Source organism: Pelodiscus sinensis, chromosome 24 (genome assembly GCF_052426305.1).
Source record: "Pelodiscus sinensis isolate ZL-2025 chromosome 24, ASM5242630v1, whole genome shotgun sequence".
Classification (NCBI taxonomy): Eukaryota; Metazoa; Chordata; order Testudines; family Trionychidae; genus Pelodiscus; species Pelodiscus sinensis.
Window position 1 is genome coordinate 13470349 of NC_143075.1, and position 20877 is coordinate 13491225.

Genomic DNA, 20877 nt, shown 5'->3' on the forward strand with positions numbered 1-20877 from the left:
GTATCGCAATTGCTAATGAAGCGGGGATTTAAATCTCCCCCGCTTCATTAGCATAAAAATGGCTGCCACTTTTTTCCCCCCCGCACGGAGCTTTGTCGGAAAAAAGCACCAGTCTAGACGCTGATCTTGCAGAAAATAAGGGATCTTTTGGAAAAGGCTTTATTTTCCGCAAGATCAGCGTCTAGACTGGCGCTTTTTTCTGACAAAGCTCCGTGCGGGGAAAAAAGCAGCAGCCATTTTTATGCTAATGAAGCAGGGGAGATTTAAATCCCCGTTTCATTAGCAATTGCGATACGTCTAATTTACATCTCTTTTACGAAAAAGGGATGTAGTTTAGACGTAGCTAACCAGTGGTACGAATACCCTTAGGGGTACCTGAGAGAAGTCTGGGGGGTTATGTCCACACAACTGAAATTTGGAGAAAACTGATTTTTTGTTTTAAGTTTTACAGCACTTTATTTTTGTACTTTTTACAATAAGTACATCACCCGCCTGGCTATGATTAAGTTATTTAAACAAATGTGTTGCAATGGTAGAAGAAAATTGTGTGTGTCTGAGAACTGTAGGTACTGGGGGTACTTACAATTTTTTTTTAAAGGGGTACTTTATAAAAAGAGGTTGAGAGAAACAGTCTAACTCACTTGATTCTGGAAACCTCCTAATTAGCTTCAGATGACTTAATTGCCCTGATTGGTTTTAGTTCCTGCTGGTTCTGGATTAGCCCTTGTTAGTTTACCTTAGGAACAGAGACTTACTTGATCTAGGGCTAATATACTTCCCTTCTACCACTCTTCTGTACCCCTCTGGCCTGACCCTGTCATACCTTGCAACAATGCTGTAGAGCAATTGATGGCACACATTCCCACTGTAGTGCCTCCGCACCTTGCCTCACATTACAATAGTAAGGGGTACTTCTCCATAGTGCTTCAAGCACTTGTGGATCACCGTGGGAGTTTCACAGACAAATATGGGGTGGTCTGGAAAGGTGCATGATACACACATCTTCAGGAACAGGGGCCTGTATAGAAAATTGCATACTGGGATTTTCATTCCAGACCAGAAAATTACAGTGGGGGATGTGGAAATGGCCAGTGAGCCTACGTGACAGGTGATGCAGTTTACCGCTTATAGCCCTGTCTCATGAAGCCCCCCTAGATGGGGCAACGGGACACCAGAAAGGAGATGTTCAACAACAGGCTAAGCCACTGCCACATGCTTGTTGAATGTTCCTTTGACAGACTGAAAGGGAGATGGTGTCTGTATGGCCTTTTGCAGGATCATACCTCCAAGATGGTGGCTACATGCTGTTGCTTACATAATTTCTGTGAGTAAGAGTGAAGCATTTGGCCATGGGTGGAACAATGAGACAGTACATGGACACACACTTTGAACAGCCAGAGACTTGTGCTGTCAGGAGCCTATAGGGTGGCTATCACTGTCAGGGAAACTCTGAGGAACCACTTTGACAATGAGCGGCATTGACATTTCTCTGTGTTGGGACTACTCCTGTCTAATCCCACCAATAATCCTTAGCAAGGCATTCTCATGAAACCCAAGGGATATTTCAGGCTTCCACAGAGACCAGAGTGATTGGTGTGGGTTGTATCACACAAAATGAACTCATGCAAACCTGCATCACATTTGTCTTTATGGATGTCTTGCAATCATGATGGTCAGTCATAAGGGATGGTGTCAAGGCTGTTCCCCATTCTGGTACTCTGAGTGCAGGAAGTAGCCAGAGACTTTAAAAATACCTTGCCTCTATAGGCTTCTGCTTAAAAGCTCCCCAAGATCACAGATTCCCTGACCTTGGGAGGGAGCTGCCACTGCTCAAGTGAGGAAAAAAACCACAACCCTTTCTTCTTGAACCCAGGAAGAATGCACTTGGGAGCTTCTTCCAGAGGAGTACCCCAAAGCTCTTTTACCACAAGAGAGTTTGAGGGGAAAACAAAACACAAAAAATGCAGTCTTGGATAGCTGACCTCACAGTCTTAGGCATACACACACAGAACTCCTATTACCGTCCAGGATACAAGAATCAAATTATATTCTTACAAAAGGTGATATTAACAAAACAAAGATATGCTTGGTAAAGCATGCTTGGCTACTAGCTGTTTTAAAGCAACCGAGAAAAGAACAAATTAAAACACAGAATTTAATCTCTGGGATTCATCTTAACATTACAGTATGGGGGGGGGGGGGGTTCCCACATGGAGCAGAGAAGTTTAACCAAACTACAAAACAAAGAAAAAAAATCACCTGATTGTGTCTAAATAGGCATTCCCTATCTACTCACATATCCATACTTCAAAGTCCAGTCCATTTCCATGACCAGTAGTCTTTGTAGGCATGGTAGTCCTGTCTGGTGCGATTCATCTTGTTCCCCCAGACCCTGGCTTAAACTCTCACAAATTAAAAAAAACAAGCAAGGTTTCTTTCAATTCAAATCTCAACATCTTCTCCCATTGGCTCTTCTGGCTCCCTGCCAACACCTCCTAGCTACCTGAGTTTAACTCTTTAGTCACTGAATACTGGGATGCTCAGAGAAGGACAGCACTCCTCCAATCAATCACAGATGACAAAAGTTATTTGAAACCTCACAATGACGACATCCAGCTGTCAAAGTCACAGCTGCTTTCACTGGGAGTGGAGTGTGCTGGGGAAAAAAAATTGATTGTGAAAATGAGTGAGTGGGAACGGAGGGAGAGTGGCTGAATAATGAATTTTGCATGTGAAGCCATAGAGGCTGATGTGCATGCATAAGAATAGCTATATTGGGCCAGACCAAAGGTCCATCTAGTTCAGTATCTGGTCTTCCAACAGTGGCCAATGCCAGATGCCCCAGAGGGAGTGAGTAGAACAGGTAATCAAGTGATCCCTCTCGTCACCCATTCCCAGCTTTTGATAGCGGCTAGGGACACCATTCCTACCCACTCTGGCTAATAAGAATTGATGGACCTATCCTCCATGTATTTATCTAGTTCTTTCTTGAACCCTGTTAAAGTCCTGGGTCTTCACAACCTCCTATAGCAAGGAGTTCCACAGGCCAACCATGTGCTGTGTGAAGAAAAACTTCCTTTTGTTTGTTTGTTTTAAACCTGCTACCTATTAATTTCATTAGGTGACCCCTAATTTCATTTGGGCATGGAAGGCCGATTGCTGTGAAAAGAATTCTGCATGTGTTGACAGGCAGGCTTCTGGCTGTGCTCATTCTGCATCTTGATAAGACACTTCAGCATCTTATTTGGTCTTCCATGAGCTCGCGGATGTGCTCAGTGGTTTATGTTCTGTTCTTCTGTTCTCACTTCTGATCTCTAAAATTCTTCTTTGCTCCCTTGTCTCTATATGAAGCGTAGAATGATGCAACTCATCCTTGACCAGATCCTCCCTTATTCTCCAGGGTTTTTTCTTTAGCTGACAGAATCTCTTTGCTGGTGAAGGTGCCTGACTTCTCATGGTCGGGTCTGGAAAAGTAACCTTTAACAATGGAGTGACTGTACTTTTCATGATCAAGATTGTAACATTTCACAAACAAGTACATCTGTGAACAAAACTGGCCACTTGGTTTGTTACCCTAGAGGCAAACAGATCATGGTGCGTTTTAAAGGTGAGAGTAAAGAGGGGAGGAGTGTTGGGCATGGGTCTCCAAGAAAGTGCTGTCTGGGCTAGTTCAGCAGCTGTACATGGAAACAATTAGTAATAATCCTACACTTGTGTGACGGCCCGTTGGGGGTTCCCCGTCTCCTGCACCCCGAAATGGCACAAACAGACTGCACCAGCCAGTGGAATTGAGGGTGGTTTATTGCTCCTCCAGCACAGCGCAGCACAGATGTAATCTGGTTACAGGAACTGGGGCTAAGAGGCCTCAGTGCCCCCCCTTGAGATAGGGGAGTCCCAGCCCCCTACCCAGCTCCTTATTCCCTGCCTTCCAGCCAGGAACTAACTAACCCTCTTCCAGCCCTGCCCCCCAGCCAGGGCAGCATTCCACCTCCCTTTGTTCCTCTCCATGGGGGGTGTCTGGCCACTGGTTCAACAAGTTTGGCATTACCTTGGCCTAGTGAGGCTTTCCCTGCTGGGTCTTGCTCCAGACAGCAGGGGTCACCACATCCCAGCAAGTACCCCCACTACATCACAACTTGACCCCAGACTGCCATGACTCTGGCTGACATATCCCTGCTGAAGGTTAATGGGCAAACCCAGGTTCTGCTTCTGGATGCGAGCAGTGAGTACCCTGCCCCTTAGGCAGCCAAACTCTGTGCCCCTTTGGTTCTGGCAGCACAGTGTGAGGAATGGTTTGGGAGACTGTCATACCACAGTGGCGGGGAAACAGCAGCTCTGCCATGGAATCTCTGAGTAAATTAGTAAGTACCTCAGGCAAAGCTTCAACACCATCTCCCAGGAAGAGTCTATTGATATCTCTGTGCACATCGATACTCTGTTTGGACATAATGCAGACGGCTCACAGAAACAGCGCTTCCGGTCACCCTGCATTGCTACCCCCAGGCCCAGCTGCCAGAGCAGCTTCCCAACCCACCACTCACTCCCTCCCACTAGGCTGCAATACACTGCAATTTATCCCCCCGTGCTGCTGCCACCCACCCCAACCCCACCCCACTGCAATACACAGTGACTAACCACCCGACATGGCCACTGCCTCCACTCCCTTGGCTGCTCTAGAACTTACCACCCTCCCGATGGCACTAAAGCATTTTATTGTCCCACAGCACTATGGACCTCCTTCCTCAGCTGCAGTAGAGCAACTTGGCATCCTGCATGGCTGCCAACCAGACCCCCCACCTGCCTGCACAGCAACATACTCTTGCTTCATGGTCCCACGTCTCTTCCCTTCGTTCATGCTCCACATACAGTTGCTGAGTCCCCTCACAGAAACATCAGGACTCAAGAATACTTCCTCACTGCCTTGTGCACTGGTTGTCAGACTGACCCTAACCCCTTCGCCCACTTCTGCCTCTTCATCAATAATTTCTGTCTCCAGGACAAAGGTTTCTGACTCTGTACTATGGGAGGTAGCCACATTCTCCTTGGGTGTGGATGCTCCTCCGGGATTGTGTCTAGCTCGTGATAAAAACAGCAGGTGCGGGGAGAGGGGGGTGCAACACCAGATAATCTATTTGCCTCTTTCACCTGCTGGAGTTCCTTTATCTTGGCTCTGCATTGCAGGGTGTCTCCATCATACCATTTCTCACACAGGACTCAAGAAATGGGACTGTGCATGTCCCAGTTCCTATGGATCATTCACCGCTGTGATTGCATCGGTTCTTCGTTCCACATCCTAATAAGATCCAAAAGCTTTGTGGTGCTCCAAGCAGGATGGCATTTTGAGCAATACCCACTCCTGGTTCCCTGAGAAGATGCCATGAGGACCACCACACAATGAGCCAGACACCAGGAAATGTGTTTTTAAAGTTCCCAGGGTTTGCAGGTGAGAGGAGCACATCTGCTCGCCTGTTTATGAGTCTGCAGAGCAGTGGAGTTCAAAGTGCTGGCCCGGCTAATTGGGCATTGTAGGGAAACATGCTGGAGGGAAAGTTGACAAAAAAACCCCTACTGTAGTACACACTACATGATTATGCACAGTAAAGAGAGTGGGAGAGTCAAAAGTCTTGTGCAGAGGTGGAAGTTTGTCGTCACCAAAACTGGGCATTTGGTGCGACTCATCACAGTGCAATGTGGACACTCTCTGGGCTTTGTGGCCAAAAAGGGGCTTTTGGTGCCAAAGCTTGCAGATGTAGACAAGTGTTGTGATGCCCTATGTGCTTCAGTCAGGAACAGTGTTAAGAATCTGTCTAAACACAAAAGTGGCGAGGAGTCCTGTGGCACCTTATAGACTAACTGAAGTGTTGGAGCATAAGCTTTCGTTGGCAAAATACTTGATGTCTAAACACAGCTCCAGCAAAATTGGTTTCTGACGTAGTTGAGAACACAGTTATGCCTCAGGGACCCTGCCCAGCCAAACTGCAAGTAACACATTTAATTGAAGCCATTTTCAAAACTTGTTAAAACATATTTTAAACTTGGGTCCCACACAGTGTGAACAGTGCTCTGCTTCCTTGGGCCAGTGGTGCTCAGGTGCTTGTGACAGCAACAAGCATAGAATGTGGAGTAGTAATGCTTGCTCTGCACTGGATGAATGCCTTGAGCTGTCCCCCTAAACAATATAGAAGAGACTACAGTGTCTGTCCTGGTGCAGGTTGCATGGATTTATGCTAGCATCAAAAGAAAGGAGAGAATAATCAAATTGAAAAAGCAATGGAAGGAGCAGATGTATCAGTCCACACTTGGAATGGCCTTTACATTGGGAAAGGCAAGTTAAAGAGTACTGTAGATGGAGAGCCCATTCTATAGGTTTTGTAGGGCTTCTGAGCTCAATCACAGCTGGGATTTAGGAGACTCAATGTGGGGAAAGGGTGAGGCAGCTAGAAGCTCGCCACATACAGCTGTTCCATGCCCATACATGATACAGCTTGTGGGTAACCACATGCTAAAGCTTTAAGAAACAAAACAGGATTCTCTTTCTCCAAACACAATCTATAAAATTGAGATGATCCAGGTTCCAGTTGGAAACTAGCCAGTTGTTTTATTACATATTACAAGAATCATCACTCTAGAGCAAGTAAGCTGAAAAGAAAAGCCGAGCAAGAACTGATGTCAGGTTAACAAAGAAATCCTCACTCACAAAATGGTACCAACTGCAGAAACTAAGAGACTTTATCCTGGGTTGGAGCAGCCAAGCCATCTCCTTGTTCTGCTATTGTCTTTAACAACATATAGCACTACTGACTGCCATTCCAGGGCCCTATCCGCTTGTACTGGCTACCTCTCTGCTAAAAGGGATACCCTGAAGAATGCTAGTTTAATCTACAGGTTCCAGTCTGGAACATGGTTTCTGCTGTTGCTCTTCCCCCAATGCCCACCTATTCTATTCTTGCCCTTCCAACGCCACATTCTTTCAGTTATACCTGTGCAATCACATGAAAGCAATTGGTCAAACAGTGCCTTTTACCCCATTCTTGGGGTTAACCACATTAGCTTCAGTGACACTGTACTGTTGATTGAGTGTAAACTTCATCATCCAGACCTGTGGCTGTCAATTCACTTGCATGACCCTAGAGAGCCACTTGAGACATGTGCAACGTAACATGAATAGTAAAGTGAATGGAACTTCAGGAGGTACACATCAGCATGCAATTTTCTATGAAGGGGTTACACATATGTAGGTGACAGCAAAATCTGCAATATTCAGATAACATACTATACTTATAGTGTTAGTGGATGGGAAGCTATAGGGAAGAAGTTAGCCTAAGCACTCGAACATTGTGCCTGGTTCAACTCAGGCCTGTTCACTTATGCAAGCACAAAATTCAATCTCACATGATGCATTTTAAATACAATTTTACCTAGCTATAGGAACAGTAACAGGTTTCCTGAAGCTACAGGCTCAGCACCAGCTGATAGGAATTTTCACACTAATCAACAGAAGACATAGTCTTTCTCAGCAATTTGCTTCCTAACAGGCCAGAATGAAAGCAGAAACACACTTGAGTTCAATGAGTTTAAAAATCTTGTTTCCTGAAATGTTCTGAAAGTCAAATGCTTGATGTGTGTTTTAAAAGCAGCAGCCATCAACTGAAATGCATAGAGCAGGAGACAACTATTTAAGGGGCTCAACTTCTAACTATTTCAAACCCATCTACACTACTGTTGATTTCAGCATTGCTTACGTTAACAGATGACTGTTTCATGCCAGCATGAAACTCATCTGCATACAGTAAAAATCCCACCAGTGCAGGACATACTGCATATGCTACATTGGACTTCCAAAGCATTCCAGTCATTCCCACACTATTACGACTGCCTTGCATTTCAACAGCACCATGTGGCAGATGTTCTTAAAAGAGCCTTACAAATAATGAAGATTTGTAATACTTCTATGTAAATATTAATATACCCTTTTCTCTATGCGATAAAAATGAGGCAGGCAAGCCTTGTCTGCACTGGCAAAATCTATCGCTCACAGGGACTATGTCTACACTTGCAGCTTCTTTCGCAAGTACAGCCATTCTTGCGCAAGAACCCGCAGAGCGTCTACACTGCCTGCCCACTCTTGCACAAGGAAATTTACAGTACGGCGTGGTAAGAGAGGGCTCCTTGCGCCAGAGCTATGCTCTTTCTTAACAGGTGTAAGCCCTCTGGCGCAGGAAATCTTGTGGATGCTCGGCAGGGGATTCTTGCGCAAGGAAGTCCTATGGCTAAAATGGCATCAGAATTTTCTTGTGCAAAAGAGCGTCCACATTGCCATGGATGCTCTGGCGCAAAAGCACAGCGCGCACATGGCAGTGTGGACGTTTTCTTGCGCAAGAAGCTGCCAATGTCGACATAGCCAGGCAGGCCCAACAACAGGGGCAATTCAAAGATGGCAGCCAGAGCCCCAGGCTCTTTACATTGTCACCTGTGTGCTCTGTACTGTTCTGAGGTTTGGGGTGAGGGGGTGTGTGACACACTCTCCAGGTGGCAGGGAGGCTGACTGCCTCTGGTTCCACCCCTTCCACTGAAGCCACGCCCCTTCAGGAGCACAGAGCCAGGCTCCCCTCCCACTTTGCCCAGGGATATGTGGAGGCTGTTGACTCCCCTGTTCATAGGTGCTTTAAAAAAACGTAATGAAAGAAACATTTTGCTGTGGCAAGTAGCAGTGTAAACTGTGCTGTCAGCAGGAGAATACTCCTGCTGACAGTGTGAACCTCGCTCATAGGGGATGGAAATATTTTTCTGCAAAAGTATGGACAAACAGAGTTTACACTGCCTGATTTTCAGCAATACAGCATTATCAACACAACCATGTAGCTAAAAGCCATGTAGGGCTTAGTCTACGCTTGCAATTGAATAAAATTCTTGTCATTCATGGGTGCTTAACCTCTCCTCCAGCCCAAAAGACAAAAGTTTTGAAGCCACAAATGCAAGTATAAATCTGCTTTGTCTCCTGTGGACAAAGTGAAAGATGCTTGAGGCTAGAAGTATTTTGTCAGCGAAAAGTGCTGACAAACAGCATTTACATTCATCAACTTCTAGTTACAGGGCTTTGTCACTAAAAGTTGTGTAGTGTAGACATGGCCTAGGGTAGACAAAGCCCAAACTCACTTAACGTTATTCAGTGGATTTGTGGCACAGGCTGGAATAAAACCCAGAATTTCTAACCGCTAACCACCAGAATACACAGAAAACCATAATGGATTTTAGAGGCAGTTATTCCTGTGGCCACTTATTGCATTGTGCTGGCCCTAGCACCACAATTTTTATTTGTGGCCAGCCACACCACACAGTTCTTAAAAGAGGTGGCAAGCAACATAAGAGGAAGAAAACTGGAGGATTACTATTAAGATATTTTAAAACGCAACTGTTTCCCTCAGTTATTCAGTGACCCATATAGAAAGTAAATATCTTACATAACATTTGTAAGACAAATTTGCAAAACACATTGACTTGCAACCTCCCACTTTGTGGCCTTATTTTTCTCGGCTTAATTTGTCATGAGAATTTAATGATTGTGAAAAGTTAACATTGATTGAATTTCTGTATTTAGCCTCAGAATATAATTCTCAGTGCTGTAAAAACATACCTGCCTTCTCCACAAACCTGTCCTAACTCTGATTGGCAGCTAGCCAGGGAGGTAGGTTTTCATAAGCTATTTAATCCTTGGTTTCTCCCAAGACCATTGAATTGGGCATTTTAGCAGTGAATGGGCACGGCCTTGCCATTAAGATGGTGTAATGCCTTTCACACAGGTCACTGAACAGCCATCAGAGCATGAGAACCTTTGAATGCTCCTTACCTGGGATAGATTTGCCTAAACAACTTAATAGGTGAAAAGTCTACATCCCATTACCTGTCCTCACTATATCACATAACCATTTCCTCCAAGAATCCCTATTACTAAGTTTTCACAGGTTGACAGCTATGCCTCACCAACAGCTCACATGTTCTCTTACTGTAGGGTTTACTGCGGGACCCAGAAGAATCAGCCTAAAAGCTCATTTTCTTCAGTTTCATGGACAATGTTCACAGATTCTGTGAACCGGAGCAAAACTGCAGCAATTGCTATCCACTTGAAGAGACTGGAGGAGTGTTTCCTTTAGTTCCTAAATTCCCTCTCTTCCCCTGCTCTGTAAAATGCCAATACACATTGTGCTCACAAAATGTTTTTTAAACTGCTTTACTCCTGCACCATAGACAAGCAGCAAATCTGAGCACGGAAGTGAAAGGCAAAAATCTGTTGTGTCTCAACCTTTGTCTTTCAAACCGAGCCAGGCTCTAGGATATTGTTTCTCAAAGTGGTCTATGGGCCCACTTTGAGAAAGCTGATAACTGGCTTTTATTTACCAGCTCAGCAGGAAGCAGCATGGAATGGGAGCTGCGAGGCTATGTGGAGCCAGTAAACAAACAAACAGGAGTGGCCAGTTAACAGCTCTCTCAGAGTGGGTCCGTGGACTACTGAGAAATACTGTGACCTTCTTAGTTTGGTTTGCCTACATGGTGGAGGTAAGTTATATGGTCTTGAAAGGAAAAAAAAGCGCCCTGAAGTATAAGGGGTATCATGAGACACTCTCCAAAGATTTTCACCACCTAGACACTCTGCTGTCACTTGTTTTAAGTGCACCTTTTGTCAGCTCTCTGGTTTCACCTTTTCTGTTGTATTCAGTTTTGCTAATTCTCATGCTTTTGTCATGAATCTCACGATCGTTATTGTTTTCCTTAAAGCCCCACCTCCTGGTTTTAAGCAGATATGTGATGATTTCAGCTTTCATTCTTACAGAAGAAATGTTTCTAACCCTTGAGGCTATTCAGAAAATGTCAAAAATGTAACATGAGAGCTTCTAGTTTAAGTATTTAGTGTGCAAATAGAAAAAGAACACCAGACCTATTACTTGTACATAGTCCCATGATTTTAAAGCCAATCTCCTGATTTTTGGTGAGCCTAATTCATGATTTTTGAGCATTTGGGGTTGGCAATACTGGCTCATTAGCCATGCCTTTCAGTGTAGATTCTAACCCGCCCGTGGCCCATATGAAGCAAGAGTTCTCAAACTTTAATTAGAAATTGTCTACATAAGAACGACTGAAGCACAAAAGGGAAACTACAGAAAGTGTTATATACACTAAAAAAAGTCAGTTCCAGCTGCTCCGTGCCTTTTCTTCCACCTCTCACTGCTCCAGGGTTAACAGGTAAATCTGGTTTTCAGAAGAGGAAAAAGAGGAGCACTTTGGAATTAACCATGGGTATTAAAAGGGTTTCCAATGTTTTACCATGCAACATGTCCCCCGCCATGAACAAGTAATATATCACAAATCCTCTTACCCAATTTCAATGCAAGAAACCACTGATCTAAAACCTGTAGTCAACTGAAATTACTGGGACTGAGGTGGGAGGGAGAGGGAGAAAGGTATAATAAAGATGTCAGGTAATTTAGGTTCAGTATACAGATACAAGAGGTGGTAGCAATATCCTGATGTGAATATATTTGTTTAGGCCTCTGAACTCAACATTATCCTGTTCTCAGCGTATTTGCATCAGAGATGCCTAATGAACCCTTCCAAATTTGGACTTTACTGGTAAATCTTTCACAAGAGCAATATTGATATTTTGTTTGTTACCAATATAATAAATCAATAAGACAAGAATAGCTATTAAAAACTGTATTTTTCCCCCAACAGTTACATTTTTAATCAAAAGATTAAACCACAGAAACACTTCACTTTTCTTCTTAAAAAGATGTAACAGCTCAGAAATGCCATAGATACACATGGAGTATGCATGTTAGCTTTGACAATGATAGGCCACTACAATCCAGCCTGGCACTCCAGCCAGCACCAGAAACACGTACCACCTTAAATTAACCCTTTAGGGGATGCCCCCTTTGCACCAAAGTGCATCTTAGTTCAAATCACAAGAACCAATTGGGCTCATTACTGGTTTCATTTTAATACAGGGAAATGTTATCCAGCCTCAATCAACTGAGGTAAGAGATTAACTTTCACATTGAAACTTTACAAAGATGTAATTGAAAAGGATCTTTTTATAGAATTACAGTCCTTCCCATTTACACAATAGTTATTTGTTCAAGATAAAGTCCCACTTCTCTTTCCCACACATATTCCAATGATTTCTCCTGGGTTGTTCACTTTTGAGATTTGAATATCGTCATAGTTGCATGTCATGAGAACAGTCAAGTAGTCACAGCCAGGTTCCTGAGCTGTTATGCCAAATAATTAACAACCGCATGAAACAGAGTAGGTACAGGTGAATGGATTTATATTTAAATAGGGATGAAATATTTTAAATCAGTGCTACCCACAACAGGGTCTAGAAGTATTGTAAAAATACACTGACATAACAGAGAACGAAGTGCTTGGTTTTAGGTAGCAGCACTAGGTACCTCAGGATTTTAATATTTGCTGTGCAGATTCCTGAAGAGTGCATGCTTTTAAAATTTCACTGCAGATGAAGGCCCTATCTCTTCTCCCACATCTGAGAGTGTCACATGTAAACTCAGGATTGGGCAGTTTAGTGCATTCCCACTGCCACCAGTAGAGCAATGGCCACAGAAAAACTGACTAATTCTGGAGACAGTTAACTTCCATCTCACTGAATTACTGTAGGTGCTAGAGCCCTACTGCACATAATACTGCAGGTGATAACCAACATTATATTCCAGTGCAACATGGATGTGAGTTGATAGGTGGTAGTGTTCCCCTATTTGAGAACTAAATCCTGTGCAGCAATTAAAGGGTTAAAGTGTGTAATGCGCTATTTTACACAACTCATTTATATGCTATACAGATTTGGTAATTTAATGTCACAGCCACAGATCTCATCTTGCAATTCCTGCAAATCTACAACTTCTGTCAGAAGAGAAGAAGCCACCCCAATGCTAAGTTTCTCAGCAGGAGTTCATCGATACTGCCCATAGCAAATCAGAGGCAGGGCTGCAGACTGCCACATTCTAGCTGCAACTTATTAAAGTAAATATGCTTTTGACATATGCTCCCAAAAGAGCCAGAGGCCATAGAACAGATAAGTATGGAAAAACTGATTGCATGGGAGACCTTGGAGCTAATAGCAAATTAAAAACACAGTTCTTAAGCCAATCAAAAAAAAAAAGAGCAAGAGTGTGAATGTGTGTAATAAATATTGCAAAGAACATTTGTCTTCTTCCCCCCTCAGGTCAATAAAGTGAAAAGTAATAACCAATGCACCAAAAAAAAAAATCAACTTTCAATAAAAACATTGTCAGCAAAATACCTGCAAGCAGTCTAGAAAAAGCATAAGCATTACCAGCCAATGACAATTCAATTCCAGTTCTATGCAGCCAACAAAACCCCCTTCAAATTCACAAATATAACCAGAACTTGAAAAGCTTCTTTAAAAGAAGGATGTCAAGTGACTTATTTTAAAATATAAAATAATATCAGAACTACAATAAAAGATTTCCATTGGTCAAGTTTAAAAAATTGTCTTCCTTTAGCCAATCAAAAACAGTCTGTCCCTTTGAATCAAGTGTAAATGCATCACTGACTTCGTCCTTGATAACACAGCCCAGATGAGTAGCAACAGTGTATAGGAACAGATGGCTGTGAGGTGTTCAGGGAGTTGGGCAAAAGGAAGCAAAATTTAAAGGAAAAGGGCAAGGGCTGCCATGGAAAATTAGGGGTGGGCAAAGGAACTTGTTAATGCTCAGCCATCCTCTATCTTCAGGAATCTCATTGCCTTCTCCAACTCTGTGTGGCTCAGACACTCTAATTACTGCCTTCTGTCTTCCGTCTCTGATCTGGAAAACGCCATCACCACGTCCTCAGCACCTGTAAGCACATACAAAAAAAATGGGAGCTAAAAAGTACTGCATTCAGAGAATAGGGGTGAGTTGAATTTCATTACTATCAACTCCAAACATTTCAAAGTAACGAGTCAGGAATCAGGATCCAAAAATCACGAGGATTTGTTTTTTAATTGACATTTTAGGTTTTTATTTGCTTTCTGGTGTTGGAGGAGGATTTAGGCTGCATGTTTGCAGGTGTTTCTCTGCAATTGCAATGATTAATATTTTGGATCTTTAAAAAAAAAAAAGACAGCTGACATTCTCCCATTTTCACATACCCCCATGAGCCGGAGCTTTGAAAAAAATAAATAATAAAATATTGAGAGAACTGGAAACAATGGAATATGGATAGAAATTCTTTGCTGGTCTCAACTCTCAGACCCCTGCACTGCAAAAGGGCCTTGCTGAACTATCCTGGAGCATGAAGAATGCAGCTATGCAATTAAAAAAAAAAAAAAAAAAAAAAGGATGTCTGTGTGCTGATGCCCTATGTGTCATTCGCTTTTAACAAGATATTTTGGTTACTCTTTGCAACATGCCTTCGTTATTCCTAATAGAAATTTCATTTCACATTAGGACTGTGCTATTTTGTTAGGCCTACTGAGAGACTTTTCATTGTCCTTGGTAATAATGTGAGCAGGTATGGCACTTTCCATTCAAGGAAATCAAAGTGCTTTCTAAATATTAATTTGGCATCACATGCGAAAGGAAGGTAATTATTATTCTCATTTGAAAGATGAAGAAACTGAAGCACAGAGGTTCAATAGCTTGCTTAAGATCTCATATTGCCAAAACCTCCCAAATGTGGCATAAAACAGAGTAGAAATCAGATCTATTGTTTTCCACTCCATCCACATAAACCATTTCTTGTTTATCTCAAAGACAGTCCTAGACACCATCCTGATATTCTCTCAAATTTATTTCTAAATATCATTTTCTCTCACTTCTCTCTGGCTGGCTGTATATATTTTTAGTGCTAGCCAGATGAGCAAATTCAATATCAGTCTTGCTGTGTGGTGTAGCTGTTAAGTACAGTTATAGTGATCAATATCTTACATCCGTTTATTGAGACATTATTTATAATAATACACAATGGGGGACATGTATCATGTATGAACATTCACTGAGTCATGAATCCAAGTGTTGTCAGAGTTAATCCAAAACTCAAGACACATTAGATTCTCACCTGGTAAAGTGTACACTTGAAGAACATCAGAATGGTCATTCTGGGTCAGACCAATGGTCCATCTGGGCCAGTATCCCATCATAAATGCTGGAACCAGGAGTCCTGCAGCACCACCTGGTTTGATGAGGTTTAGAAACACTCATATGATGGGACTGTTACATCCCTGACCATCTTGGTTAACAGCTATTGGTGGATCTACCCTCCATGAACTTATCTAATTATTTTCTGAATCCAGTTATATTTTAGGCCTTCACATCATCACCTGGCAACAGATTCCACAGCTGACTATGTTGTATGATCAAATGCTTTGTTGTTTTTCTTTTAAATTTGCTGTCTATTAATTTCATTGGGTAGCTCTTTGTTCTTGTGTTATGTGGAGAGATAAACAATTCCATGTTCACTTTCTCCACCCCATTCACAATGACACCAAGATCTTGTTCTTGATTGATAATTGTGAATTTAGACCCTATCATTTTGCATGTATAGTTGGGGTTATATTTTTCCAATGTTCACTACTTTAATTTCACTTAATATTTAATTTAATCTGCCATTGTGTTGCACAGTTTTGTGAGACTCCTTTATAACTCTGCCTAGTCAGTTTTGGATTTGGCTACCTTTAGTAATTTTGTATGATCTGCAAATTTCGCTACCTTATAAGGAGTATAAATTGGGAGCCATTTTTAGCTTTCCTCTTAATTTTGTAGAATTAGATAGCACTGGACATTACTGATCTGTGAACAATCCAAAGTATACTTTGAGAAACATTTGTTACACCTTTAACAGTAGCACAAAGCACTTAAAAAAACCTGAAGGCCTCTATTAACCCACAAAAGGCGGCTTGCCATGCTGCAGAAGGGTCTCACACGGAGCTTTCAAAATGTTTCAACCAGGACCTGAAGGAACCACTTGCAAAGTTCAATCTCGATGACCCATTCAAATCCTTGGCTTTTTGGCTGAGGCTGTCAGTTGCAGATGGTCACTGAACAAATGTGTCACATGAGGGGAGATCTGAACGAGACCCAGCTAGCTCATTTCACATAAATTGTAAATAGCCTCGTTCACTCACTACTGACTTGGGTGGGATCTGAATTGGTGATTTATGAGCAAGATTAACTCTTACCCACATTCAGTTCCATGGAAAACATTCCATTCTAAATTATTTGCATTCTTTAAATGACTTTTCCGCTTGTTCCATCCACAAACCAGTCTGCTCTCTAGACTCCTAAATATTCAGAGAGGATCACAAGGTGATACTTAAAGTGAAATGCCTTCAGAATGTTGGGGAAATGACAGTGTGGGGACTGGTCATAAGGCATGCTATAAATAAATCTATTTATTTTACAGAAAGCCATAAAAAAAGCCATCTTAGGGTTGACTGTAGTATTTTTAAACTGTGTCAGAACTTCCAGACCCCAGAGACTCCTAACAGCAAATGCTGTTTTCATCTGTTGATCCCACAACTTCAACTATCAAATAATGTTTTTAAGAGAACAGCCACCACACCCACACAATTTCTGATATTTGACTAATCATTAAACTGATCCTTGCCATTTAAGTATAACAGATTACATGCACAGCCTTTTTTTCCCCTTCATGAACTAATTAGGCCTGCATTAGCTAATTATTGCCTTTATTTAGGTATCCTTTGAAGCCACTACTAAAGGATTAGACAGCAGAGGAGGAAACTTTGGAGTGCAACCGTCTCATTGATTGTTCTCACTCCCCTCCCCAACCTGAATAAGATTCAGAGTTGCAAATTTTCAGTGTTCTTTCTACAGATGAATGTGAACAAAAATGTTCCATCAGGACACTATGTAATATTAGGGAAGTTTCGAGTAAAGGTGCATGGGCAGGCTCCACACAACACAAACTACTATGAGAATCTTACAATGGAATCATACAAATGTAGGGCTGTAAAGGCTCATGAAGGGCCCTGCACTGATGAGGCAGGACTCCATATACCTAGATCATCCCTAACAGGTGTTTATCTAACCTGTACTTAAAAACCTCCAACAGGGATTCCACATCATCCCTTGAAACCTTATTCTAGTACTTAACTACAGTATTCTTATAGCTCGAAAGATTTTCCTAATATCTAATTTAAGTCTCCTTTAGTCCAGCTTAAGCTCTATTTCTTTTCCTACCTCCAATGGACATGGAGAACAACTGATCACTGTCCTCTTTAAAAAAGCCCTTATATATTTGTGGACTTTGCTCAAATCTAACCATGACCTTTTTTAACCCATTCCTCAGAGGTCAGGTTTTCTTTGCTCTCTTCTGGACTCTCTCCAATTTGTCCACATCTTTCTGAAAGTGTAGTGCCCACAACAGGACAACACTCCAGCTGCAGCCACACCAGTGCCAAGTAGAGTGGAACAATGATCTCCTGTGTCTTACATACAACATTTCTGCTAACACCCCCCTTCCCCGAATGATTTTAGCCTTTTTCTCAACTGCACCACATGGCTGGTTCATATTTAATTTGTAAAGCACTATGACCCTCAGATCTTTTTCAGCAGTTCTACTACCTAGTCAGTTTTCAATTTGTAGTTGTGCATTTGATTTTTCCTTCATAAGTGTAGTACTTGAGAATTTAAAAATGTTTGACCTTTGCTTTTCACTTATCTTTATTGAAATTTCATCTTGTTGATTTCAGATCAGATCTTTAATTTGTCATGCTCCTTTTGGATTCTAATCCTGTCTTCCAAAGTGCTTTATACCCCTCAACCTCCCCCCCCCTCCATTTGGTGTCATTTATAAATTTTATAAACAGTCTCTCCATTCCATTATCCAACTCATGAAAGAAAATTATGAATGGTACAGACCCTCTGGAACACTAACAACATATACCATCACAGTTTGACAGTGAATCATTGATACAGTTTTTCAACCAATTATGGACCTGTTTTGTAGTAATTTCATCTAGATCAAATTTTCCTAGCTTCTTTAGAAGGATGTAATGGGGAGCATGTCAAAAGATGAATTAAAAAGCAAGCTACATCACATCTGCTGCTTCATCACCCACTCCCTCATTCACTAGGCCAGAGAACTTGCCAAATAAGGTAATTAGGTTGGTTTGGCATGATTTGTTCTTGACAAATCCATGTTGACTATTACTGGTAACCCTATTATCTTCTAGGTGTTTACCAACTGCTGGTTTAATAATTGTTCCAGTATCTCTCCAGGTATCACAGTTAAATTGAATGGTCTATAATTTTCCAGGTTCTTTTTATTCCATTTAAAGATAGGTACTGGAACAAATTATTTAAAAAAAATCAATTTGTAAATACCTAGAGGATTTTAGTAAGGCACTTAGAAAAAAAATAAAACAAATATTGGTTAGGCAGTATTTACAGAGCAACTGTATGTGAGCAAAACAAGCAAGGCAAGGTTTAAAAAATTGCCTCTGAATCAGTGTTCAGCTTGAGAAGATCTCTGGAGAGCCTATCATGAGACACAACCAACCAGCATGTATGCAACATCCACCACAGCAGCACCAGTTTCATCTGAATGCTCCAAGCACAGCTGACCTTAGCAGTTACCACACTACTTCTGACCCTGCTAAATAAGCTCCAAAGACAGAGTGGAATCCCTAAAACCAGACAGTTGTTCACCCAGCCTGATGATGATGGAAGAGTTCCTGGTAAAGGCAGAGGCTCTCTCCCATTCTGTTTGCCACAGTGAGGGGGTGTTAACAGAATGGAGAGTGCGCAGTATGGTCCAGGTAGGATTTCTGTTCTGAAGAGTGTGGTGAGATGCATCCCCTACATCTCTGAACAGTGGCAAGTGGCACTTGCTGTACTTTGGTGATCAGTTTGTTGGCTGCATTCTGACCACTGGATGTTAGGTGTAGGAATACTGGATAGGACTGGTAAGCTTTGTCGCCTTCAAGGTACTTATGATAATTCTCCAGGTTAACCAAACTGGGGCACAAATGAGTTGCAGAGAGTGAGCCCCAAACTATGTCGTGTTTATGAACTGATTGGACCCTACCCATTTGTTTGGGAGAGTTTCAGTTCTTCATTGTGAGTTATTTTAGTGAGATGGAATTTATAACCAGCAAACTGAATCTATTGGTTGTGTAGCCGATATGGCTAATCTGCTTGTTTGCCTATAGATATATAAATGTATTATTTCCTTATGGTTTTAATTATATGTTTATTATAATAAGCTACAGTAGGTTTATATTGGCAGTTTGGCTGTAACATAACAGAGACTTACAGGCCACAGCCTGTATGTTGAGCTAAAGCAAAGTTAGTATTTTTGTCTGGGATCTTTCACCCAGCTAGCACAGTTAGCTCACATATGTTCAAGACCTTTCACCTAGATACATAGTGATCAGATAGAAGTGCCTATATCATGAAAAGTCACTCTAAGAATACCTTCAAACTTAGAAGGTACATTATTATTTAGAAAAACCCAAAATAACTGGTTGAGATCAGACTGAATAACCGGGTAGGACAGAAATAATAAACGTGACAGAAAACCACAAAAGGTCCATGGTAATGAATTGACACATGATAATATGTTGAGATCAATGGAAATACTTACCTATTGGAAAAAGACAATTCACCATTAGTAACATGAGGAAATACAATTAAGGAGAAAAGGGAACATCCCCTGCTGAATTTGCATCAAACAAAACGACATCAGTGTAACATGATAAAAAGTGGCCTCCCAGCTTAGGGGTAGAAAGAGAAGGAGGCGTAGTCCTTGGGAGGTGCCAGAATGAGGCCACTGGTGATGATGGGAAAGGTGCAGGCAGTGAGGAAGATGATAGCTAACACCTCAGGTTATGCTAGAAGGAATGGTGTGAGTATATAGTATGGAAATATAGATGTAGATTCCCTATTTATATTATGAAATTGGGATGCTTGTCACTCTGCTAAATGTATTAATAAACATATCTGCAATTACACAAGAGTTCCTATAGTGTGAGTATTGCATCTGTGCACGTCAGGGGTCTCCAACCATAGAATAACTGAATACTGGGCGATCCTGCGAACTGATCCTGAGACGAAGACCCTGTCAACCCTAAAAGTGGTAACTGGAAATTCCTAAGTAATTTTAGATCAGGCAACATTTCGCAGTTACTACAGATCTAAATAAGGACAAATAAATGCTAAAAGTGATGGCCCTCCCTCAAGACTAGGTAGTAGTACTGCTGAAAAGGATCTAGGGTTATTATGGATCACAAAGTGAATGAGACTAACAATGTCCGAGTTGTGAAAAAGGCTAATTTAAGGCTGGAGTATATTAAAAGGAGTGTCATACATACACACAACAGAACAGGTAATTGTCTCACTGTACTCAGACATCAGCTGGAATAGTGTGTCCATTTCTGGGTGCCATGCTTTGAAAAAGATGTAGACAAATTGGAAAGACTAGAAACCCACAAGTGAAAAAAAGGGTTAGAAAACCTGACCTATGAGGAAGGGTTTTAAAAAACTGGTTATGCTTAGTCATAAGAAAAAGACGACAACTGAGTAGGGATCTGAGAAGAGTCTTCAAATACATTAGTGTGTGCAATAACAACCCTTAAATAAATAATAAGGGTTGTTATAAATAATGATAATGGGGATCAGTTCTCCATGTTCAATGGCAGACGGACAAGAACAAGCTTAGTCTGCAGAAAGGGCGAGTTAAGGTAGGTATTATGAAAAACTTCAATTATCCTTAGAGTTAGAATTCCTGGAAAAGCTAGCTGTGGAATCCATTATTGTAAGTTTTTAGGAACAGGTTGGGCAGTCAAGAATTCTTTAATTATACCTGGTGCTGCCTTACCCTAGGGGGCTGGACTAG

General features: G+C 41.8%; 1 protein-coding gene across 12 annotated transcripts in view; it reads right to left on the reverse strand.

Moving 5' to 3' along the window:
- Nucleotides 1-11694: 11694 nt before the first annotated feature.
- Nucleotides 11695-20877, reverse strand: part of CTNNBIP1 (catenin beta interacting protein 1) — a 67648-nt gene continuing 58465 nt past the window's right edge. For 11 of the 12 annotated variants that reach the window (XM_075906097.2, XM_089773170.1, XM_075906096.2 and 8 more), the window contains 2 exons: nt 15076-15189; nt 11695-13872 (listed from right to left, as the gene is read on the reverse strand). In XM_075906097.2, coding sequence (XP_075762212.1) covers nt 13814-13872; nt 15076-15189 — 173 coding nt within the window. In that variant the 3' untranslated portion in view covers nt 11695-13813. The remainder of the gene's footprint in view (nt 13873-15075; nt 15190-20877) is intronic. The other variant, XM_075906098.2, reaches the window with a different exon arrangement.